The sequence below is a fragment of the Emydura macquarii genome, unplaced genomic scaffold (assembly GCF_026122565.2).
Source record: "Emydura macquarii macquarii isolate MOO-44397 ecotype Brisbane River unplaced genomic scaffold, CSIRO-AGI_Emac_v2 contig_1363, whole genome shotgun sequence".
NCBI classification, from domain to species: Eukaryota; Metazoa; Chordata; order Testudines; family Chelidae; genus Emydura; species Emydura macquarii.
The window spans coordinates 21,576,059-21,602,104 of record NW_027131500.1 but is presented as its reverse complement, the minus strand read 5'-3'; the positions used below and the strand labels follow the sequence as shown (position 1 = coordinate 21,602,104).

The following is a 26,046-nucleotide window of genomic DNA, read 5'->3' as shown; positions in this document are numbered from 1 at the left end:
AGGAGATCCTATTTAAATCTAAAGAGCATGCCATAGAATGATAATTATAAGTCTTGTATGTGTGGCTATACTACCATAAATGGGATGGACAGGTCAGGGGACAAGAAAACTAAGATTCAAAAGAAAAACTGCACAAGCTAGGACAACCCAGAGGTGGTCAGAAATTAAGTAATTTTTAAAACTACAAATAAATGAATAAATAAAAGACGCCACAAACAAGAACTCATTCACATGAAAAGGAAATAAAGCTGGTGATTGCTTCAACAACATGCTTTAAACTTCAGCAGGGTCAGAGCATAACTCCAAGTTCAAAAACACAGTGCTAAAAAGTTTACAATCTATTGGCATTTTTCAATTTTCAGATGAGAACATCATTAAGGTGGAGTTGTAAAAGCACAGCAATTACTTAGAGGAAAAAGTTGGAGAAAATGTGGTTGTTTTTCCTAAAGCCATTGATATACATTGTGGTAAAGGTAAAACTTTTTGGCACCAGTTAAGGTGCCAGAGATAACGAACTCTACCTCCATTCACCAATAGACAGCATTTAAAATTCAGATACTTATGTTTTAAAGGGTTAAATACAGATAATATTCTTTCCTGCTTGGTTACCACTTAAAACTCCCAATATCCTCCACCACACTGTGGATACTACCTTCATGTTTTCAGACAGTTAACTCCTACAGGGGCAGGCTACTTAAACCCACATACTCAGTTATTTCAAATTAGGGCTTCACATTCATAGACAAATTGACAGGAATGTTTGCCTAGCTAGTTTTGAGAATGCAATCTGTGATGGACATACCCAATTTAAATGGACAATGACAAAATGGTGGTAAGAGTATAGATACCTGGAAGTCTGTGTTTCCAAATTTGATTAATTTTTTCCATAACTGAATTTCCAAGATTTCCCCATGTCTGTGTTTTTAAGGTTTTACCTCATTAAGTAGAATGTAAAGACAAAGCACTCTGAGCTACCTCAATAAGTTTGCCTGTCAAATTAATTAAAGTTTTTTATCCATTAATAGGTACCATTGAAGATGGGAATAGGTGTAGAGTCTCTCTTCTTTTAACCTGTTTTTAACCTCCTGTGCATGCCTGTTGACATGTTAGGGCATTTACATTAGAAATATATAAGTCGACCTATGTAATTACTGTGGTGGGTCATGACCACACTACCCTCCTTCTGCCTGAGGTGCGCGTCTTCACCAGAAGTGCTTCCACTGACTTAAGAGGGCAGTGTGGAAGGCTTCCCCCTGGGCTCTCTTCTCCCCACCACCAGGAACCCAGCTGTCTCCTTGGGATCTCGGCTCCCCACCGCAGCTAGGATTTTGGCTGGGGGCTCTGCATCCAAAGTCCAGAGTGTCCCTGGGGATCCGAGAGCCCCTGGTCAGCCACTGGGTGGGCTCCAGGAGTAGGGCAGTCAGTTTCAGAGCAGAAGCCCCCCCAATCACCCCAGTGACAGCCCAGCTTTGGAGCCGTGAAATTGACAAGAATGACAAACAACAGCCAATATAAGTAATGCAGTGTCTACAAGGACACTGCATTGCCCTAACTACACCAACATAAGCCCTACATCTCTCGTGGAGGTACAGTTATTATGTCAGTGTAGTAGGGCACTTACATTGGCAGGAGCAAGACCTTAGGCCTGGTCTACACTAGACTGTTTTGTCGACCAAAGTCAGCTTTTATTTGACCAAACAGTGCTAGTGTACACACTGTAATCACCCCACCAACACAACTGCCCTGTTTGTTCGACAAAATAAAACCACCTCAATGAGAGGCATAGAGCTCTTTACTCCCAACTTAAATCAACAAAGCATCAGTCTAGACACTGCGATTGGTTATGTCACGGTGAACAGCCTCCAGAAGTGTCCCACAATGCCTGACCACTCTGACCATCAGTTTGAAATCCTTTGCCCATCAGCCGTCCATCACTCCCCCTTTAATGTCTCTGGGATTTTTTAAATTCTACTTCATGCTTGGTCAGCATGGAGAGCTCGCATTTCTTCTTTCCAGCTGGCCATGGCAGCTCCACACACCAAACGCTCTCCACTTGGAGCACACCAGAGCTTCTGGATCTCATTGGTATTTGGGATAGCCGGCCATGCAGCCCTGCTCTGCTCTAGCCGAAGGAACTTTGATATCACGGCCAGATTTCTCATGCCATGTCGGAGAAGGGCTATGAATGGGACATGCTACAGCGCCAAGTGAAAATCAAGGAGCTGCGGCAGGACTACCAGAAGATCAGGGAGGCAAACCATCACTTTGGATGCAGAGCCAAAGATCTGCCACTTCTATACAGAGCTGGAAGCCATCCTCAGTGGTGACCCCACCTCCACCCTCAAGGCACCCATGGATACCTCTGCGTGCCAGGGGACAGAAGACACCAGACACCCAACGAAGGAGTCGTTGACAAGGAGATGGGTTGGATGATGAACATGGGGAGTCAGGATCTTTTTGCTACCCCAGAGGGTTCCAACCAGTCTCAGCCCTGGTGTGCAGGATGCAGGACAGAAGAGCTCTGTTAAGCGTTTTTCAGAGCTGATGTTGCTTGTTAACAAGAGGCAGGGGTCCCTTGCTTTGGTAAATGACAGAGGTAGTTCGAAGGATTGAAATGCACAAGAGTAGCTATGTTTCCATGTGCTTCCCATTCCCTTGCACAGCTAGGCAGCGCAGCTGAGAAGCATGTTAATGCACACCAAGATTAAACAGGTATTCTCCAGTGAGATCTCTAGGAAACTTTCCCGGAGGTACTTGCCAATCCTCTGCCTCAGATTCCTCGGTAGAGTGGCTTTATTTCTTTCCTCATTGTAGGACACTTTTCCGTGCCAATCAACAATCACTTTTGCAGGGGCTTTTCAAAGTGGCACACAGGTGAGAGGCATAGGGACCCAGTTTGAAGCTGCTCACATGGAGGAGATGCATCCCTGTTTACTCTCAGGAGTGAGATATTGGCTTCTATGGCCCTGGCCTGTGGAAAATAGTGGCATGATTTGAAATTTTGTCCCTATGTACCTGCATTTATACCCCCAAGCAACCACTCATCCAGAACCACTTTCCCAGTGTGATGGATCACTCCCCACCCCCGGCAAAACTCACCATGCCCAGGCTGATCACAGAGCTGTGCTCTTCCGAGGGGACAGTGAGAAAGGTGTGTGCTTAACAGTAATACATCTATAGTGTTAGGGCACCCACAATCATGCTTCTGTTCATTGTTTCTTATGCTTCTGCAGATGTGACCTTCACAGCTAAACCCCACCCCCCCATCAGTGGAATACCTCCAGCTGATAAAGAAGCAACCTCGCAGAAGCAAAGAGAAGATGTTCCAAGAACTTCTCTGAGATGGCAAAAAGAGGAAAAAAAAAAAAAGGACATGGAGACTGTGTCTGAAAGTCAGAGAATTGATAGATAGGAAAAGAGGGAAAACCATGATTGTGTGCTGGCAGGTCACGATTGCGTGATCAAGGCCAGGAGGAGCAGATGGAGCTGCTAAAGACTATTGTGACACTGCAGACACAGTTCATGCATGCTCGCCCACCCCTTCCCCTTGCAGCCACTACAGAACTGCTTTCCATGCACTCCCCAAACTCCCCACACACGTTCCTACTGAACTCCCAGCCCATCTTGTTACCCCTTACACCTACGCCTTCTAACAGCTACGAGAGCGAAAGCTGGACTTACACTCAGCTGTCATAGCTCACACTGTTCCTCACTGCTTTCTCCCTCCAGGCCAGTGTTTTGTTTCTGTTTGTAAACATTTTCTGTTTAATAAAAACAAGCTGTGAGAACAATAAGCACTCTATTTCTGTATTGCACACAGTATTTTCACCTGGCAATGATACACCGGTCAAACTGGACAGCAGTCATAGAACAGCACAGCGCTGTTCACAGAAACACCTTATTGGTTCTCATTCTCAAAATGGGCCTGCAATGCCTTCCCAATCCGACTGGCCACCCGTTGTGCCCCTGTAATACCACTAGCATCTGGCTGTTCATATTCAGATGCAAGGCGATTTGCACATGCAATCCACCCAGGTGCAAACTTTTCACCCTTAGCTTCACATAAATTATGGAGCACACAACAGATAATAACAGGTAATAACCATGGGAATATTGTCCTTATTGAGGTCTAGCCTGCCATTAAGGCATCTGTAGAGAGCTTTATGCCTCATTTCCAGACTTTTCCGTAATCCATTATTAGACAAAAGAGTACAAGAAGACACAAATTAAAAGATTACAATAGCATTTGTAGGTATGAAACTCTACAGCTAAATATAGTGCTTGCTGTTTTCAGCAGGAATGTTAATTGGTTCAGCAGGATCCTGTAAGCAAATAATGCTGAAAATGGCCTTTAATTGATATGTAATTAGAAAATGTCACCTGCATTATAGTAGGCTTACAGAAACAAGTACCTTCTTCCAAATATAGGTCCTTTTGAATAATGAGGCATGAGTACAATGGCTGATGCAACTCTTAATATAGCATTCTTAAAAAAAAGATCTAGCCACTAGGAAGTCCCATTTTTGTAACAATGGATCGGTACTGGATAAATAAATAGAAACTAAAGAAGTCTAACAATGTCATCTTCTTCACCGTCTTGCCTATACTTAAGCTAACACTAATCATGATTGGAGATGTATTTGGAAGATAATGCGTTTAACTGGTATGTGCCATTAACTTGCTTAGATACCACTCTGATGAGTCTGGTATAAATTCTTAGCTAATGCTGGTACTGCGGTACTTTTGTACAAAAGAGCTAATATATTCTTGCAATGTATTCTGCAATATTTCATTGCAGACATGTTTTATTGCATCATCTCTAATACTTTTTAAAGGTTGTTTATTGGGTAGCCTGAAACTTAATGTCTTACATTAGTTTGTGGACTAAGCAGAAAACAAAATGGAAGCTTAAAATTAGATCTCTCAGTCTTTATTTAGTGGTCTAAATAACTTGCTTGACTTTCCGAAGTACTAAGCTCTCACTAAAGTAGAGCTCTAAAGCCCCACTTGAAGGATGCTCGCTGAGATGTTAGCATCCTTTAATCCAGCTGTTGCCTAAGGCCTTGTCTACACTAGAAAGGTTTGTCTAAACTACAAAATAAAGTTGACTTAAGTCAAGTCGACGTACAACCACCACAGTAAGTGAATCAGTAGTTGACATCCACACTTGCTGGAGCATTTCCACTGACTGAAGTGGGGCATTGTGGGAAACACAATTGGAGCTCACAGTTGTAGGCACAGGGCTCACAGTTCCCCGCCCCACCACCACCCAGCTGACAGGTGAGTAACAGCTCACAGCTAGGGCCCCCCACTCCGACAGCCCAAGCTGCCAGCCAGACATGGGCTCAGGGCTGTGAGCCCCTCCCCACCCCACTCCCACACTGACAGCTCCAGCTATGAGCCCAGCTAGCTCAGTCTGGCAGCAGAGAGCCTACCAGCAGTGAAATTAACATTTTTGTTAGTTTCATGGCTGCTATTATTTCACATTTTGGCTGGGGCTCAGCTCTCAGCCCCTGGAGGTCTGGCAGCTGGAGTCCTCTCCCTCCCTATGTGGAGATCACTGCTGAAGCCCCCAGCTCCAGGGCTGACAGCCAGAAGCCGGAGACTAAATGGGAAATAGCAGCCAGGAAACCGACAAGAATGTTGATTTCCCCACTGGAGGACTCCCTGCTGGGCTCACAGCTGGGGCTGTCAGCCCCCGGGATGGGGGTAGGGGAGCTCCCACTATGAGCCATACTGCCACCTCCTCCTACTGGGGAGGAGAGCCAAAGCCCAGCTACCTCCAGGTGAGGGATTGAGGGGGCTAGGAGGAGAGCCTGAGCCCGGGCACCAGCCAGGCTCAGGCTTCCCTCTCCCCTCCGTCCCACAAATCCCTCATCAGGAGGCAGCAGCAGAGCTCTGGGCTGTCACAGCATCGGGACTGGGCGGGGGGGGGAGGGGATGAGGGAGGCTCCAGCTGTCAGCCCCCTTGGGTTTGACAGCCAACAGGTGATGTAACTACAGTACCTACACAGATATGTTAATGTAGTTACAGTGATGCACTAAGCACCATGCCTCTCATGGAAGTGGAGTTATGATATCAGCGTAGCGGGCCACTTGCTTTGGTGAAAGCAGCGTTGTAGTGTAGAAATTGACATAAATCAATTGACATACGCTGCCTTATGTCAACCTAACTCTGCAGGTAGACCAAGCCTCAGAAGAGAATAAGGTTCTGAGTTGGTCCACCTGGACAGCATCACAAGATCTAAAGTCCAGAGAGTGGAGAAATGCTGACTAAAGAACAGAGCAAACCAGTTTTCACTCAAAATGGAGAAATTTGACATTGACTATTTTCAACCATCAGCCATTGTTGTGTATGTTTGTGGTAGGACATAAGGGGTTGGGAATCAAAGGCATTCCATAGAGATAGAATAAATTAATATTGCTATAGAATTTGCTCCCATGTTACTCAAGTACAGGGGGTCCGAATTATGTGAAGATTCATGTTGAAGAGATGGACCAACTGACTGATGTATTTTACTTGGACTCTGGGTATGTCTACACTGTGGAGTGAAGTCAATTTATTTTAAATCAACTTTCACCCACCAAAATTTAGAAGTCACAGGATCACACCACGCTCATTGTGTCAAGGTATTGCGTCCCCACTAGCCACGCTTGGGTTGACAATCAAAGCAGTGCACCATGCGTAGCTGCTGTGCTGTGTTCCACAATGATGCCTGCTCATTTAATAGCAGAGTGGCGGGGAAAAGTGTCCTACCGTGGCCGAAGAAATAAGGCTGCCCTCCCCAAAAACCTTCTGCAAAGGATTTTAGAGTACCTATATGGAAGTTTCCTGGAGATATCCACGGAGGATTCTCAGAGCATCCCTGTGCACATAAATAGTCTGTTTAGGGGGTAACCCCCTGCTAAAGTTTACCAACCCCCAGGAAGCCCATCCTCACAAAAAACACAAACTCCTTTTTCCCCAAAAATAAGAAGCTGGACTGGGGACATGACCACAGAAATGCAATTTGCTATACACACTCACCAGATGTGCTTTCCCTGGCATCTCAATATGTAATGCTGTCCTGTTCCTGACTGTGCTGCTCTAGGGTAACAAACAGGTCCTGGCTCCCTGGGAGAATGGATACCCCGCTCGCTGGTCCCCTGTTCTCCTCATCCATCCTGGACTGGGATTCTTTGGAGGTATCAATGCTGCCCGGTGGCACAGTGGTGGGGTCACTGCTGAGAATCACATGCTCCTCATAAAAGCGGCACATCTTTGGTGACGAACCAGAGTGACTGTTCGCCTCCCGAGTTTTCTGATATGCCTGCCTCAGCTCTTTGATTTTAACACTGCACTGCTGCATGTCCCTGTTGTGGCCCTTCTCCATCATACCATGCAATATCTTCATGTAGATATCCAAATTTCTTTTGCTGGCTGGGAGCCAGAACAGACTCTTCACCCCACAGACTGATAAGATCCAAGACCTCAGGTTGACTCCAGGCTGGAGTGTGTTTGGGGCATGTAGTCACCATGAGCAGTTCAGCTACAAAGCTCTCTCCATGCTGACCACCAAACAAGAAATGGGAATTCAAAATTTCCCAGGGCTTGAGGGGAGGAGCTATTTCCGGTTTACATGGCCCCAGTGTAGTAGAGTGCGAATGTCCAGAGCGGTCACAACAGAGCATTAAGGGATACCTCCTGGAGGCCAATGATGTCGATTTACGTTGCGCTCTGCCTACACTGCCAGTCGTTCAACCCATAATATTCGACTTCAGTGCTACGCCACTTGCGGAGGTGGTTTTATTAAGTCAAATTTTACCATGATTTAGGTTGGCGGAACTGACATGCCAGTGGAGACGCATTCTTTAGGTGGTCAATGTAAGCTGCATTACTTCAACCACCATTGTCTGTGTAGACCAGGCCTGTGTCTTACACAGAGAAGTGACATTGTTAGTCAACGACAAGTTTGTCAAGCTAAAGACAACCTATAGGAATTTTTTAGAAACCTATTTTGACCGTCAAAATACTTAGAGACATATCTCAGCCTTTCAACCACACCAGAAATAGGTTATTTGAATTTGCTGTTTAGTGAGCATGAATTTTTGCAACATATATAGAGACAATGAAATCAACAGGACTACTCACATAGACTTCAGGAAACAGTCCTTAGGATCAGATCCTATAAGGTGCAGATCATTTCCTGGAGACAGGGAGCACCCCTACTTCCCACTGGCTGTTCCCAATCACCTACGACAGTTCTAAAATGAACAGTAGAACTCTGCAAGTACATGTTGAAAAGCCTGCCTAAAAAAAACCACTCATCCCCAATCCTCAGAACCTCAATGGAATATTTTGGGGTGGAAGATATTATGGTTTCCCCTCACAAATTGCTTCTAAATTGAAGCTGTTTGTGAAAGTTTGGAACTTTACAGCACTATATAAATGCTAGCTCTTGGGAAATCTTAGTAAGATTATGATGCCAATATTGAAACTGCTTTCAAAGGAAAGCGTAGTAATTATAGCTGTTCATATGGTGCCACCGGTTGGCAAGTTTGGGCTTATGGTGGTGATTGCAAGCAGGAAGTTTGATCACTATCTGCCCTAAACATGGAGCACTGTAGGTTAAAAACCTTAGGTTCCACTAGCGATACTTTGTACTAAAAAAAGATGGCAAGTGTTTTCTGCTTTATGCACATGAAGTATAATCCTCAGACTCCCAGCAAATCTCCTACAGGGTTCTCAGCTAGAGGAAGGCTGTATGCCTCCCCTAATAGAAAAGATTGCCTTTTAAAAGCTTGTTTAGTGGTCAACAATATGGTCATGTAGTCGGAGACAGTGGTACAATACTAGATCTGCAGTATAAAATGAGGAATGAGTTAAAGCTAAATATAATCTAAATTAGGAAATTAGTAATTAGGTCAAGTTAATACCAAAAACCCTCATACAAGATATTATGAGCAGGTCAACACCGCCTCTAGGGGTTTAGGGAGATACTTGAATGGCAGAAAGTTAGCCAACTGTGTAATTGTAATTAGGGATTATGAACAAGAAGTTCTTTTTCCAGATTGACCCACTTACAATAAATAGAAACTTTTTAAAAAGATGCATGCATTACATTTAATGCATGTAAGACTGAGTTTGATGCAATATATAGTCTTGAAACATTTCATATACAGAAACACAGAAGAGTGGCAAGTAGCTATTTCACATCTAAAAGACAAAACTGTAGACCTTGATTAATCTATGCAACAACATAATGCAGCCATCTTGCTAAATTATCATAAAGCATGTTTAAACTATTAAAAAACTAGAAATGCCATTTTAAATTTATGTTTGTTAACAATAGGGTGAATATCATGTTAGATAAGATTTATTTAGGAAGGGGTTACTGCATTTACCTTTAATATGGAAAAACTGAGTGAATTAGGGGAGAGCGAAAGATACCCTATAGACATTTTGGTTTCATTATCTGAGATGTAACTTGAAATCAAGACATCAAACATGTTAGGTAGTCGTCAAAACACAGGCAGCTTTGACAGTTTAGTAGTTATTTAGTCCATATTTTACTAACCAGAATTCACTTCATGAGGTCAAAACTCTTGTCTAAGAACACATCAACTCCTGCCTTTAATTGCTTTGACATCCTCCTCTTTCTCGACAGCCATACTGCACCCTCCAGTCCATGAAAGATAGCCACCAAAAATCTCATTACTTCATCTGACCTCACAGCTTTTAAACCTGCCTACTTCCACAATACCAAGTTAGATTTTCTGGTCTTTTTCTCCTTCAACACGCTGCACAATTCTGCCCTTCCCTAATTATCTATCTAGCTCTTTTCTTGTCTCCCCATATTTCCCAGCCTTGATGCCAATCCTGACACTGTTCATCCACTTCAACAGTTATCACTTTGCCTTCTTCCATGCCTACCCTTATGCATGGAACACCCTTCCTGGCCCACAAAACCACTACTTTCTTCACATTCAAATTCTCGATTGACATTCTCTTACAAAAGAATGTTTTATTATGCAATGAGAAAGGTGTCTAGTAATAAAATTACTGCTTTACCCAGAAGCAGTCAGCATATAAACTACAAAATTTCTAAAGAGAAATAGACACGTGGCAGGCCCACTCCTATCACAACCTTCAAGAATCTAGCTGACTGATAGTGGCAGACTGAGAAGCAAATGGATAAAGTCACAATTTTAGTTTATTAGGTCACACTGTTTTACCAGGATGTGTACAATCCTCACTTCACATGCATGATGTATCCTTTTCCTCTATTCTCAGTCTTGTCTGTTTTATACAGGAAGTCCAGAAAGGCACAGAATGTGCTATATTTTAGGTTTGAACAACACAGATTGTGGACGCTACCAGAAAAAGCTACATGAATAATACAGTGCAAATTCCACAAGCATTGCATACAGATTTTGGAAGTGTTGGACTGGTTATGAGAAGGTGAGAGTACAAGAAAAATTTGGTCTAGTATATTGAGGAAGAGGTCACAGAGCCAGAAACTCCCAAATTTGGTTCCTGTCTGTGGGCTTAACTTTTTGCCCTTCTGCAGTATTGTAGGCTGCCATCCTCTCTCCCTGGCTCAAAAACAGATTGACACCACACTCCTAATCCTTTGCCTCAGGGTTTCTGCTTTATTTCTTCCAAACACAAGAAATTCAGAACGTCAATTGTCCCTTCTCCCCTAACCTGAGGTCTTCTGCAGTTGCATCTATTCCCTATAGGTTCCCACTTTACCAGCCACTTGCTTAGAACCATCCTGCTCTACTGCCTGCCACAGGAGCCAATCTGCTCTGTGCAGTTTTCCTCCCTCAACTGAGACCTTTCAGCATTCGTTAAGAATCAAGTGCTTGTGAGACAAACTACAAGGCCCAACCTGTCCTTAATGGGACTCTTCCTCAGGCCTTCTCTACACTAGAAAAATAAGTCGACCTGACATAGGACCTTCCCGGGTCGGTGGAGTGCGTCCTCACCAGGAGCACTTCCACCAACCTAAGAGGGGCACTGAGAGTCCTGTTTCTCAGCTCCCTGCTGGGAGCCCCGCAAGCTCCCAGTGGGGCTGCCCCTCTCCACTCCCCGTTCCCTACCAGGAGCCAGCCCAGGGCTCCCCCCCTCTCCATTCCCAGGGGGAAGCTGCCCACGACTTCTCACCTCTGGAGAGTGGGGTCCAGATGCCCTCCGCCCTGCCCTCCCCTTCCCTCCCCTCCCCACACACACAGGCTCCACTAGGCAGCCTAGTCAATTTCACAGATGATCTGTGAAATTGACACAGCTGTCCTAGTTCCCACAGGGAGAAAGCAGAAGCTGCCCTGGACTGGACTTTCCCTTCCAGGTTCCAGCCTGAAGCCAGGCAGCCATGTCAGTGTCACAGCAGAGACATGAAATTGACAAGATTGCCAGGGAGGAGGGTCCAGGCACCCAGGCTTCTGGCCTCACTCACAGCCCAGTCCAGCTGATCAGCTCTTGGGGGCACTTTCTTGTTAATTTCACCACTCCAACAGCCCCATACCCAATGTAAGGGACACTGTGCAGTGTATACATTGACACTGCATCATCCTAAACCAACATAAGCCCTACACCTCTTGTTAAGGTGGTTTTACTATGTCAGCATAGCAAGGGAGTTACATCGGTGGGAGGAACATTTTAGTACATACACCTCCACTGCTTTGTTGGCAAAAGCTGACTTTTGTCAACAAAACTCTGTAGTGTAGACCAGACCTTAGAACAGGGCTCGCTGGCCTTAAAAGGGGCAGACTACCCCATTACAAGTGCCTTTTACCCAACGATCTCAGAATGCTTTAACTATGCCTTACAAGTCATCTGTCTGGTAGAAAAGCATTACCCACATTTTAAAGATGGAAAAACTAAGAATCAGAAAGGTTAAGTGACCTTACCAAAGCCTCAGAACTCTGGTCACAATCAGGATTAGTAGCCAGCTCTACTTTCTCCTTGTTCCACACCTACTCTGCTAGATTGCATTGTCTCACATGCAAGACACTTTACCTCTCAATGTCCAAATTCCTATTTGCAAACTGAGGAAGCTTAGCTACCTGATAGGACAGTTGCAAGGCAAGCGTTAAGCATTTTGAGACCCTTTGATTGAAGGCATTATGTGAGTGCTTAGTGTTACTGTTTTTGAAGTACAGAAAAAACAGGGAATTCAACATTCAGATTACAATTTAAAAACCACACAAAAAATACAGAAGTATGGAAGTATGCAAATATGGAAAAGCAATACCCCCAATAACCTTAACTCTGCTCTTGCGTACTTGTGTACCCTCCTTGTAAATTAGGTAACTATCAACTATCTCAGCAGGATTAGATGTTAAAAATCTGTAGACATTTTGGAGGTTAAGACCTCTATGTTTTGGCATTCACTAGCTGAGTCTTCAACCCAGACAATGCATACAGAATTTAGGATGTCAACAGCTTCAGGGAACGTGACCACTAAAGAGAGTGAAGACTTAAAACGATAAAGTTTCCAATGAATGCCTGCCATAGGAAAAACCATATCAGGAAGGTAAACTTGGAGCTAAATACAGCTGTAGTATATCTGAAGGATAAGAAATTGATTTTGCTATTTGGTCAACAGAAGGTGACCTGGGAATTCTCTGGTTAAATAGGTGAGACGTACATGGGTGATTGTTATGGCTGACCTGTCACAATCAGGTATGGAACCAGCACCCAAGAGTTCCATTACACTTGCCAGTAGGTTTTTTGCAGTTTTGTAGAAATGGGAAAAAAAAAAAAAAAAAAAATCTTTCCAGAGCTTTAAACTGTGTGTTCAAACAGCTTCCAACAAACTGATTGCTAAATTAACTTAAAGGGATGGCTTTTCAGAAGCCAAAGTTTTAGTCTGTCAAGTTTTTTCCAATTGTATTTCCTCAGTCCCACAAGGACATAAAACAACTAGCTCAGCTATGCTGGAGTATTAATCAACCACAGCCAGGTCCCAGCCCTTTTCTTCACAGATAAGTTCCCTGAATTCCTGCACTTGCAACACGTAACTGGTATTTCCTTTAAAAGGAACAGCAGTGAAATACTCTCTCCCAATACCTGAAAAAGGTATAGACACCATAATGCTGCATGCTTTTATAGTAAAGTATGGTCCATTTCAGTGGAGTAGAGTATGTGGCTCATAATGTCAATGCTGAAAACTAGTTATGCAAATATGTACACTTATCCTACGATTTTGACCAAGCCTGTGCCATCGTTCATGGACACTGTTAGGTCTCATTTACACTACAAGATATAACTGTAGTTTAACAGTGTCTGAGATAATCATGTTTTTACTGGATCCCATCATCACTGGATTTAGAGTGTAGAGTGTAAACAGGCTGGTAGAGTACACAGGGAAACAGAACCAGGAAGGGAAAAGGAGAACCACAATACTTCACAAGCATGCTCAAATTCATTCAGCACATAACTGAGGAAGGAGAGGTGAAGGAAAGAGAAAGAAGGCATGAGTCATCCTTGACACAAATACTCCCACCATAGATAAGAGTTAGTGGGTTCATATTATGCTAAATTCAATAGAAAGAACATTGAGAAAAACATGCTGAAAAGTATTTAACTGAGTTTTAACTGTATGCCTCACATTGACTGGGGGGAAGTCATATGACTGAAGTTATGCACAACCATAAAAATGTAGTCTGTTGACCAGTTTACTGAGATTTTTAGACTGCAAACCTAACCTGGCTAAAACCTAAGTGTTACCTTATCACAAATGCTATAAGTAGGCTGAAGTGACAGAATGGGATAACTAAAGCTAGAGGTGTATTCACCAGTGATCAAGGAGATTATGTTTTAGTTACAATACACACTTTTATTCAATCTGAAATGCTGCTTTTGAAACTGGTTGATTACTCTCATTAGGCATCAATACTGGAAAATCTGATTAGCACAGTAAAACATTAACAACCTATACAAATTCATACCAAGCTAAGCCAAACAATGCATAGCTACTGAGGAACCAGAGGTCTAGCTTGGCAGCTGTGGTAAATATAAAGGTACTCGTTTTATTTTAATCTGTTCCAGCTTTTCCTTTTTCACAATTGGGTAGAAGCAAAAAAACCCAGTGCTATAAGGAAAAAAAACCTGCTTTTTGCTTCATAAATCCATTACTCGTGTCCCAGTGAAGCAAGTATTGCACAAGAAAAAGAAGTCCCAGAACTAATTTCACAAGGAGATGGCCTGATTCAAATGTTGTATTCTTTTGTTTGTTTTAATTAAGTTATGGGAAGTAACTTTACTCTAGCCTTTTTCATCAATACAAATCCAATTATATCACATTCTTGAGATACTGACACGTTTCCTAACAACAACAAAAAGCGCAGGATTTTTTTTTTTTTTTTTTGGTCATTACATTTGCCCACGGGCTTGCCTTTCCAGGGTTGCTCTTAATTGCTGTAGAAATTATGGCCAAAATCCTGCATCGCTTGGGGCAGACCTTTAAGTCTACAAACAGAACCAGGACCAACAGTATATCTACCTCTTGAGGAACAGAACAGGCCTTTAAAAGAAAGCCCACAAGAAATCACAACCTTTGCATACAAACTAAGAAAAGGGGAAGGAAGCAACACAAATAACTATCAGTCTATCAGCTTTGACAGTGTTGTGTTTAACAAATGATTAAGAAATACCAAAAAATGGTCCTCTTCTTTTTTACATGGGCAAATCAGCCCTTGTCCGCATCCTTTTTATAACTTATATAGTAGGGTGACACATCAAGTCACAGCAACAAAGGAAGACCAAAGTGTTTGATCTGCCTGTGTTTGCTTGAGAAATGCTTAGTCAACTTAAACCCATAAGCAAAACCCTGGCACAAATTCCCAGTCCCTAATTACACGCAACACCACATTCAACCTATCATCAGAAGGGATGAAAGCCAGTTGTTTAAGACAGTCAGGGATCTTGCCACATATAGATATCTATTTCTCAACACAAGTATAAAGCAGCATGGCTTTGTAACATACTTTGAGATCTACTGAAAAAAATCAGTAGATATAACTAGGGACTATTAACAAATACTGGTCAGTGAACAAGATTTCTGGCAGTCTGTAACTGAAGCTGCAGAAAAAGATCCCCAAGATAGCAGTTATATATAATCCACCCCGTGATAGGGAGGAGGCATTGCTATATAGCAATGTGACGGATATTGCAAGATGCCAGTCTATATAGCAGAGGGTGAAGCAAGGGCAAGCTTCTGACTCCACTAGTCTCATATCCAGTATCATTTTCATGTCAAAACTTAATACTGAAAAATTTTATGCAGCTTGGGGACACTAGGTAGAAAAGTAGATTCTCTGCATCTGAAAACTTCATATTCTTCCAGTTCCTTTAAAAAAAAAAAAAAAAAAAAACTATGCCTCCATTCAGCACAAAAATTGTACAGTCACATTTTAGCCAGTCTTACATTTTGCATGCGGCTAACTGTAGAATAATTTCTGCTACTCTTTCAAGAGTTTTTTTGACTAGTAGGTAGTCAGACTGTCCACATGGAGCTCTTTCACGGACAGCACATCTGTATGTGACTGTGATATGTGGTAAAAAGGTAAACAGTATTTTATAATTATGCACTTTTCTTTTTGATTGCAAGAATGTACATAGAAATTACATGTCTCATGTTCTACATCCTATTCTCTCCCACTCTATTCTTTCCCCCTCCTGGTTTGTTTATGTTCTGTTTTTTAAGTTTGCTTAGGAAAAGAGGGCTACTTCTCAATATTGATATGTTAAGGAATCATCTTGCTTTATTAGCCCAGTTCTGTTTAACTTTTTTTTTTTTATATAAATAAAAAGACGACACATCACTTTGCATAAAACAATACAAACTCAGCTATTGGATTTCAGAGGTTTCCATGATTTCAAAGACTAATACTTGAATTAGAATGACATTTCCAAGGATTATCATAATTCTCAAGAAAGGGTCAGTTATACTGTGATAACCTGAATGTTCTTCACTAAACTATTTGCAGTTAAGGCATGCTGAAATAGGTAATACCATATGCAATATGGGCTGAACTACTGGACTCTCAGAAAGTACTATCTGAAACTGTACACATCTATTTGAAAGTTTCTAAGAGTGTAGTAGTGTCCCAGTGGTGGTCAAGCATGCTGGAAGTCAGTAGGTACCTGAATGTTCCAATATATTAATGTGCAAAGGTTAAAGATTTTGTTCTCAGCACACTTGGAGATACTGCATAACTAGACTGAACTATTGTTACTTATGCCAGCAATACCACTTGTCAAGAAAATAGAAATCTGCAATAGATCTTTAAAAATTGGGCTTGTGAATTTTTTATACTTCATGATGTATACTGAAAGCCTCAAAAGTTGTTTCTAAAACCATTATTCTCTCTCTTTTAAAATAAATCTTAATTATCAGGAAAGTCAAGTCTGCTCTTTTATTTTTGCTGGGGCAGGTGAACCTCATAGGGTTCTCCCTTAACCAGCTGGCACATGGTAAAATACAAATTGCCCAGTCTACACTAAGGTCTGAGAACATGATAAAAATGCACATTTCATCCTAGTCTAGACATTCCTTTAGAGTGTAGTTCTGCTATCAGTGGTGACTATGCAATAAAACCTTTCTACACAGCTCTGGTCCCTGTGTGCGTTCAGAGTCTGCTTGTTTTAGTAATACAAATATGATTCCCCTCATTTTTTTATTCCTCTTATTGCTGCTGAGCTAATCCAACTATGAGTTAGTGAAATGAGTGAAGCCCAGCTGAAGACAAAGGTCTCCCCCCCTCATTTAACTTGCAGAAAAATTTAACCTGCAGAATCTATTACTAGTGATAGAACACAGCATGACTTTCAGATCCCAGGCTGAATTTGCAGGACTGACCAAAGGGCAGACATCGCATACCTTGTAAAAGGAGAAAATTTGCTCTGGAAGTAATTAAAAAAACCTCACAATACCATTCTTAAAAGTCACTTTTCCAATTAGATCTGCACAAAAAAAGAGTAAGCATGTCACTATTGGTCACCATTTCACATACCCCTAATTCAAAGCAATGTGGTTTTAGAGATATTATTCCACTAGAACATGAGTTCTCAAAAAATGTCTACTTGGTTGGTCCTAAGCCAGCTACAATATCCTCCCGTGATCATTCATGGCTATGTGTCAATCCTTTGGGACAACAAGGATTTTGGGATTCAAACATAGCAAGAACTGAAGAGAAAACATCAAGCCAACAAACAAGGGAGTTCCATTCAGTTACATCATATGAAGGCAGACAACTAAATATTGACAAATTTCATACGTGCACTTATACAAATGCAAGAAGTCCAACTACTCAGATGGGTGAATTTGAGTGCCGGGTATTGATATAAGAGGCATCACAGAAATTTGGTGGAACAATGAATCAATGGGAGACAGTAAAACAAGGGTACAAAATACATGGGAATGACTGATTAGATCGTGCTGGTAAGCAAGTAGCACTATATGTGAAAGAAAACACAGAGCCAAATTAACCCAAACAGTACCATAAACTCTCTACAGATATACTTTTATTATTCAAGCATGGAAATTCTACCAAATTATTGACCATCCGACCAGGATAGTGACTGTGACTGTGAAATACTCAGGAGATTAGAGAGGCTACAGAAACAGAAAACCCAGTAATAATGGGGGTTTTCAACTATCGTCACATTGACTGGGAACATGTCACCTCAGGATGGGATGCAGAGATAAAATTTCTAGACACAATTAATGACTGCTTCTTGGAGCAGCTAGTCCTGGAACCAACAAAGGGAGAGGCAATTCTTGATTTAGTCCTAAGTGGCACACCGGATCTGGTCCAAGAGATGAAGATAGGTGCATCGCTCAGTAATATTGACCATAATGTAATTAAATTTAGCATACTTGTAGGGGGGGAAACACCAAAGAAACTCACCACAGTAGCATTTAACTTCAAAAAGGGGAACTATATGAAAAAGAAGCTAGTTAAATACAAATTAAAAGAAATACTCACAAGAGTGAAATGCCTGCAAGATGCATGGAAACTTTTAAAAACACCATAATAAAGGCTCAAATTACATGTATATCCCAAAAAACAGTAAGAGGACCTAGGAGATGCCATCATGACTAAACAACAGAATAAAAGAGGTGGCATCATTTAAAAACTGGAAGTTAATTCCCACTGAGGAAAATAAAAGGGAACATAAACCCTGGCAAATTAAGTATAATTCAGCAATCCAAAAAAGAATTTGAAGAGCAACTAGCAAAAGACTCAAAAACTAATAGTAAAAAAAAATGTTTAAGTACATCAGAAGCAGGATGCCTGCCAAACAATCAGTGGGACCAGTGGACAATCAAGGTGCTAAAGGAGCACTTAAGAAAGACAAGACCATTGAGAAAAAGCTAAATGAATTCTTTGCATCAGCCTACACAGCAGAGGATGTGAGGGAGATTCCCACAGCTATTCTTTTCAGGTGGCAAATCTGAGGAACTCCCAGATTGAGGAATCAATAATTTATCAGTTTGTTCCAAAACCTCCTCTAAACAGCAACAAGTCACCAGGAGCCCATAGCATTCACCCAAGAGTTCTGAAGGAACTCAAAAGTGAAATTGCAGAACTACTAACTGTGGTATGTAAACTAATACTTAAATCAGTCTCTGTACCATATGACTGGCAGATAGCTAATGGGATGCTGATGTTTAAAAAAGCCTCCAGAGATGATCCTGGCAATTACAAGCTGGTAAGCCAACCTTCACTACCAGGCAAATTGGTTAAAATGACAGTAAAAACCAGAATTATTAGACATAGAGATGAACATGATTGTGACACTGGCTGGATTAGGAGGACTATTTATAATGTGATTTAACATCAATGCATCAAAATTACAATAATTCACATGAGATAAGCCATATCAGGTACCATTAGAAAGGTTATAGTTTGCTAAGGATGATGATATTGTTTACATGTGTGTGTCATATTTGTATTGGAAGTTATGGATATGTTTGATGTATCTGTATTTCAGCTTGTACTGTGTTTCTGGGCGACTCCCCAGACAGAATGGCAGCAGCAGTAAGCTGCTTAAGGGCCCAGTAAGGAAACTCACAGATACAATGGGCCCGGGGACAGAAGTTGGGGCTACACCTGATGAGTCACCAAGACTTACTTATGTGACCCTGGACTCCATCTTATTCCTGTAAATTTCCACAAGCAACAAGGCAAAGGCCAAAGAACATAAAAGGCAGCTGCACCACATCCATTTTATCTTCAGTCTTCACTACCTTTGGATCAACTTCTCGTCTACAACTGAAGCTGTGAAACAAAGGACTGAGACCCAACCAGGTACTGGATGTTCACCAGAGGGACTATACAAGCCTGCACACTCCACAATTTTACTGAAAACCTAATATATATGGACTTTCAAATCATTTGTATGTGTCTGATTGCTTTAATCCTTTAACATTTCTCGTATCATTTCTTTCCTTTTATAATAAACCTTTAGTTTTAGTTACTAAAGGATTGGCTGGCAGCTTGGTATTTTGGGTAAGATCCAAACTTATATTGATCTGATAATGTGGCTGACCCTTTGGGGTCAGGAGAACCTTTTTAGTATAGAGTTTTAAATAACATCTCTTTACTGGACTAGTGGCTGATTGGGAGCCAGAGGGGGCTGTGTATATTTGTGTGTTAGCTTCTTGATAACCAGTGTGGGAAATCAGAATCATTGTTTGTGGCTGGTTGGGAAGCCTGACTTCAGTGTCACCCACCAGTGCTGAGAGAATCTGCTCTCCTTTTGCAGCCTGCCCTGACCTTGGCATTTTCAGGTGGTTATCTTAGGGACAAACAGGTCACAATGATATGTTAGGGAACGGTCAGCATGGCTTTTGTAAAAGGAAATCATGCCTCACTAATCTATTAGAATTTTTTGAGGAGATCAAAAAACATGTGGACAAGGGTGATCCAGTGGATGTAGCATAACTGAATATTCAGAAAGACTTTGACATGATCCCTCTCCAAAGGCTCTTAAGGAAAGTAGGCAATCATGGGATAAGAGGGAAGATCCTCTCATGGATCAGTAACTAGTTACAAGACAGGAAACAAAGTGTGGGAATAAACGGTCAATTTTTTACAGTGGAGAGAGGTAAATAGCACAGTACCCCAAGGATCTGTACCAGTACTGTTCAACATATTCATAAATGATCTGGAAAAAGGGGTAAAAGTGAGGTGGCAAAATTTGCAGATGATACAAAACTACTCAAGATAGTTACATCCTTTGCAGACTGCAAAGGATTACAAAGGGATCTCATAAAACTGGGTGACTGGGCAACAAAATGGCAGATGAAATTCAATATTGATAAATGCAAAGTAATGCACATTGGAAAACATAATCCCAATCCTATACTGTATATGAGATGATGAAACCTAAATTGCCTGTTACCACTCAAGAAAGAGATCTTGGGGGTCATTGTGGATAGTTCTCTGAAAACAACCAGTCAATGTTCAGCAGCAGCAAAAAAAGCTAACAAAATGTTAAAAGTCATTAGGAAAGGGATAAAACAGAAAATATCATAATGCCACTATATAAATCCATGGTACACCCACACTTTGAATAGTTTATGCAGTTCTGGTTGCCCCATCTCAAAAGAGATACATTAGAATTGGAAAAAAGCACAGACAAAGGGCAACTAAAATGATTAGGGATATGGAACAACTTCCATATGAGTAGAGATTAAACAGACTGATTGTTCAGCTTGGAAGAGAGATGACAGAGAAGGATATGATAGAGGTCTATAAAATCATTAATGATGTGGGGAAAACAAATACGGAAATGTTATTTACCCCTTTACATAACACAAGAAACAGGGTCACCCAATGAAATTAATAGGCAGCAGGTTTAAAACAAACAAAGGAAGTACTACTTCACAAAATGCTCAGTCAACCTGTGGAACTCATTGCCACTGGACGTTATGAAGGCCAAAAGTAGAACTGGGTTCAAAAAAGAATTATAGAAGTTCATGGACAACAGATCCATCGATAGCTATTAGCCAAAATGGTCAAGGATGCAACTCCATGCTCTGGATGTCCCTAAACCTCTGACCACTAAAAGCTGGAATTCCAAGACAGGGGATGGATCAGTCGATAAATTGGCCTGTTCCATTCATTCCCTCTGAAGCACCTGGCACCAGCCATCATCAGGATACTGACTAGATCAAGCATTGGTCTGACCCAATATGGCTGTTCTTATGCTCTTAAGAAATTGTGGCTTTGGGCAAGTGAAGCTGTTAAAAGGATGAGGGTGTGGTGCTTGGGTACTGCTTCTCAGTGGGGATTAACAGCTCCTTGGGTTTCCCTGAACTGCATTCTGATCCAGGGAACCACATTAAAGAAAGTTAGAAGCCATCCAAGTTCTGTAAGCAGTAGGAACCATGGGTTCAAGGCCACTGGCTCTCCTTTACCTTTAAATGATGCTTCCCTAGGGCACAGTGGACAGAATAGGGCTGAGGAACTCAGACAGGGTCAAAACAGCAGCCGGAGGGAACGTCTACATTTCTGCTATTTTGCTCAAACTCTCCCAGTCATTCCTTGACAACTAAGGATCTTCAAAGTATGAAAAACAACGTGCCAGAATACGGTGGAACTTCATATTTGGACAATAAGATTTGCCCTTTAAAACCCTAAATAAAGAAGACTCCACCAGCCATTCCCTGTGAGCCTTCCCCTCCAAACACTTTAAAGCTGAGTTTACTATAGAACAAGCATTTGCAAAGTATACTTTGAAGAACTGATTCAGCATCTCCTAGCTCAGGCACGTATGGAGACTTAGTGATTATAGCTAGCCCCTACTCTTCTCTGAAGTTTTAGGAGGTATAGATTAATCGCACAAACATTCTGGAGATCATTTGTTCTCTATCCTTTATCCTGTAACTTTTTAATACTAAAGTAGCAGGTCAACAGGAAATATTTTATTAATCTGAAAAACCAAAACACAAATGTATTTACAACTATACATTAAAGAACTACTGTAATCAAATAAATTAAGATACTGTCAAAAGCCATTAAACAGACCTAGCAAATTTAAGATGTTAAGATTATTAGCTCTGAAATACAGGCAAAAAGCATATTACTAACAAAATAACTGAAGTACAGATAGTAATTGACACCTAATATACTTTCTGCAGTAACAGTGACCTTTTCTTGCTACAAGTTTTACACTTGTTGCATGTGCTCCCACTTCCTGGTTTGTCAGAAGCCTCATTTGGTCTCAGACATTTATCAAAAGAAAGCACAAAAAAACTAAGAATGCTACCAACAGGTTCATTATCCCTATTCTAGGGGTTCCTGGAGACCACAAGCAAAATTGTAACTCCATTGTAAAAATGTAATAAAGAAAAACAGTTTCACACACACCCAACTCTTGGGCATCCTATATAGTGCAAGTTAAACATTCGGTCAAAACTGGCCCAATTGTTTGCTTACTACGGTATTGAGAGTTCATTACAATATTGTTCTGAATAATCCACAGCACAATAAATATCTTCAATTTTCAGTATTGCTTGTTATGAACTATTAAAAACTTCTACTCTAAAACCACTGTCATGGTAGCATAAAGCTGCACACTTTAATATGGTAACACCCTGTTACACAGAGAGATCTGATGCTTATACTTCTGGTTTACTATATTAATGTTTCTCTAAACAAAAGCTCACTGTTTTCATTATTGTTGTTTTGTCTCTGATGTTTACATGGCAAGAATGTATAAACCTGTTAAAACTTCTTAAATTGCTTTTAAAAAAATATTTATATGCCTTATTAAAGCTACTACTACTTTGAGCTGCATGCATCTGGTTACTTTGTTAATAAAAGGACCACCTGAACAACTTTGCTAATAATCAAAACAAGTGTGACTGACACCAGTACTTAAATGAAATAGCTTCCCCACCAACTATAAATGGAAAGAAAAAGGATTATTCACTCACATTACATTACACCTTAATAATAAAGTTTTGAAAAAGATTTAACACAGTTTGCCTTAATGTCTTCTTCAATTAAAAATGCACATGTTGAACAACAGTGTGTACTACATTACATTTTGATGTGTGTCTCAATTACTACTGGGAAAAGCTACTGCTTCCCTCAAGGCAAATGAGATTGGCACCTATGTATAATATTTTAAAAACTCAGTTTATAATATATAGGCACATGTTACCTTTAACATCTGTTAAAATTGTAAGCAGCAAAAAGGGAATCTAGCCTGACTCTATTAGTAAGCATTTCATAAGAATGTAAATATGTGAAAAGAAGAGTGTCAGAAAACGAAATAACGCAAGTGTGACCGGAGTTTCTACCTGCTGCTCTTGCCTGAGTATTTTGTTACTTTCCCTTCTACCTCCAGAAAAGGCGTTGAAAGATGATCTGCTTACCAGATTAAATACAGTTTCTACGATATCCCTGTTGGATACTTCGCCAACTTCCACCAGTCCTGTCAGCACTGCAAATTTCATCCTGATGCCTCGGATAGGGACTCCTGGGTTCAAGGGCTGCAGCGTACTCCCCACTTCAGCAGCATTTCCTCCTTTCCCTCCTCCTCCTCCATCACCTGTTGGCTGAAGAACCCGTTTGTCTTCACTTGCCATAGCTAGCTAAGTGCAGGTTACACCACTAGCTGAGCTGCCAAAGGCACAGCCAAGGAGGAGTGATTTCAGCGGAAGGGAAGGCGATCTCTTGCTCACTCTCTCTTTAGATCCAACTTGCGAAAAAGCCCCAGTACAGCGGGGGTGGGTGGAGAGCGCTGGCGCAATCTTGGCTTTTCCTCACCGGCAGCTGCCCCGAGGCAGGTCCGTAATACCCTGAAAGGCAACACGTCCAGTCCTTTCAACGCTCCTGCAAGTCAGACGGCCCCCCAATTTAACAATGCCCCCCCACGACCACCACACACACACACTAAGAAGGTAACAGCCGCAGCGAGGAAGCAATAGCTCCTCTCTCGTCCTTCCCGACGCACGAAACTTGCCCCCACCCCACTCCCCGAAAGCGGTGGGTTTCTGGAGAGGAGCCCCGGGGACGCGCTCCTGGGCTGGCTCGATTCCTGCCGTGCCTCGCGCTCCTGGGCTCGGACCCGAGCAGCACGAGCAGCAGCAGCTGGGCGTGCAGCGCCCGCTGCCCCTTCACCCTCTCGCGCACGCACAGGTGCAAAGCCCAGCCACACTCAGGAAGGAAGTCCCGACTCACCCAGTTCTCCTCCTCGCTTCTCCTGCGCCGCGCGGGGGGAGGGGGGGAGGCTTGCTTTAATGCCCGGCTCAGGGGGGCGGGCTGCTCTGCCCCACTCGCGAGCCTTGCGCCGCTGGCCCTCCCGGCGGAGAAGCGCCCGCTACTCCCGGAGCGGGAAGGGAGCCCGAAAGTTTCAGCCGCCGCCTCAATTCGCCGCCTCTCTTCCTGCCTCCGCTGCAAACGCGGCCGCTCTCTGTGCCGCCATGACAGCGCTCAGCCCCTGGAGAGCTGCCGGGCGAGGAGCCGTGCGCCTGCGCGGCCAGCTAGAGCCAAGGCAGGCGGGCGGGGCGCAGCGGAGCCGGGCGCAGGGGCCAGGGGCCGCGCACGCCCAGGTGAGCCGCCCAGGTGCGCGCAGGTGAGCGGCGTGCGCTGCGCTGCGCTGCGCCGCGGCGGGCAGGCGCTGACTGAGTCTGGCTGCAGGGGAGGCGGCTACCCACGAGCCAGAAACTGCTGCGCAGCAGCAGCCACCTAATCCTGCTGGCCCCTGCCTCGCCCGGGATTAGCACAGCAGCTGTCGGAGCGGCCGGGGAAGCTGCTCCCTCCCGGGGGATTCCTTTTAAATCTTTGTGTATTGATCCTCAAGCGCCCGGGTGCGTGTGAGGCGCCCCACAGAGACTGGCGGTGTCCCGCCGCCGCGTTGATTGACCTGATTTCCAGAGGTGCTTCGCACCCCACTGCTCCCACCGCGGAGGGCCCCGCAGCTCTGGAAAGCAGCAGGCCGCTGCAGTGTCCCGCTGAGGAGAGGGCAGAGGTACATACAATGTGCCAATGCAGTGAGCCGGCGGAGGTGTGAAACCTGGCTGTTTCCCACTTTCTCCCCTCCTGTAGTGGGCTCCCTCTCCTGAACTGTTTTGCTTTCAACTTCTCTTCCCCAGCAGCTCCCTTCTCTCTCTTCCTTTTTCCCAGCCTGGACCGAGGCTGCAATCCTGAAAAGAATCATTTACTTTCAAAAAGATTATTCATCTGTTTAAAATTGAACATGCGGGGAAAATCTTTAGAAGCTGTGGGCCTGCGCCTGGGTCAGGTTACTTGTTATGGCCCAGGTGTATGTCACATACATAAATATATGCAAAACGTTAGCCCAGTAGGAGCCATTCTATGATTGTTTTCATTCTAACTGAAACAGTCTTTTAAAGAAACTAATTTGCCTGCCATGTGTAAAGAGTGAAACTGAGCAGAAAGAAAAGTGAAATCAACTGGTCTGTATTCTCCAGCCAAAGTGAAAGAAATGCTGCCAGTAAGCAGCATAGTGAATAGTAAATTTCAATGGTCTTTAATGATTTCAGCTCTCAATCATCTAATTTAGTAGCATATATCATTTAGAAATATGTATATGGCTTAATTCAGCTCTGGATTACACTGACTTCTGTTTTAAAAATCAGCCTGAAGGCTACAAGTCAGTGTAGTCCCAAATGCAGTAGAGTAGTGAGGGGAGAGGATGAGGTGAAGGCAGCCAGGGGATACAGTGATTGAACACATACCCCAAAAAGGCTGCCTACAACACCTGGATGGGAGATCACCTGGGAATCTACTGTATTAGCTAGGCCTGAGACTGTTTAGTTTCTGACAACAGGCAAGACTGGGTGTATTCACTGTAGTGAACACGTGTTCTAGGTGGCCTCTGATGGTGATTACTGTTTAATTCTGCCCTCCAAAAGCTAAAGCCCCATGGAATAGTGTCACTATAATGTATATATTTTTCAGGAATTTGTTTTATTCATGCACCCCCCATTCCTCCTTATATAGTCCCCTTCACCCACTGAACCTCACCCCCCATCCCTCATTAGCCCCCAGAAACCTATCCCCCTTAAATATTCC

The 26,046-nt window shown here is 42.8% G+C and overlaps 1 protein-coding gene across 6 annotated transcripts in view; it reads right to left on the bottom strand.

Annotated features, from left to right (window-relative positions):
• The window catches only part of LRBA (LPS responsive beige-like anchor protein), a 576,880-nt gene extending 552,279 nt beyond the window's left edge, over positions 1–24,601 (bottom strand). For 5 of the 6 annotated variants that reach the window (XM_067551903.1, XM_067551904.1, XM_067551906.1 and 2 more), the window contains exons 1-2: positions 24,190–24,601; positions 23,382–23,807 (exon numbers count right to left, since the gene is read on the bottom strand). In XM_067551903.1, coding sequence (XP_067408004.1) covers positions 23,382–23,594 — 213 coding nt within the window. In that variant the 5' untranslated portion in view covers positions 23,595–23,807; positions 24,190–24,601. The remainder of the gene's footprint in view (positions 1–23,381; positions 23,808–24,189) is intronic. The other variant, XM_067551907.1, reaches the window with a different exon arrangement.
• Positions 24,602–26,046: the final 1,445 nt, after the last annotated feature.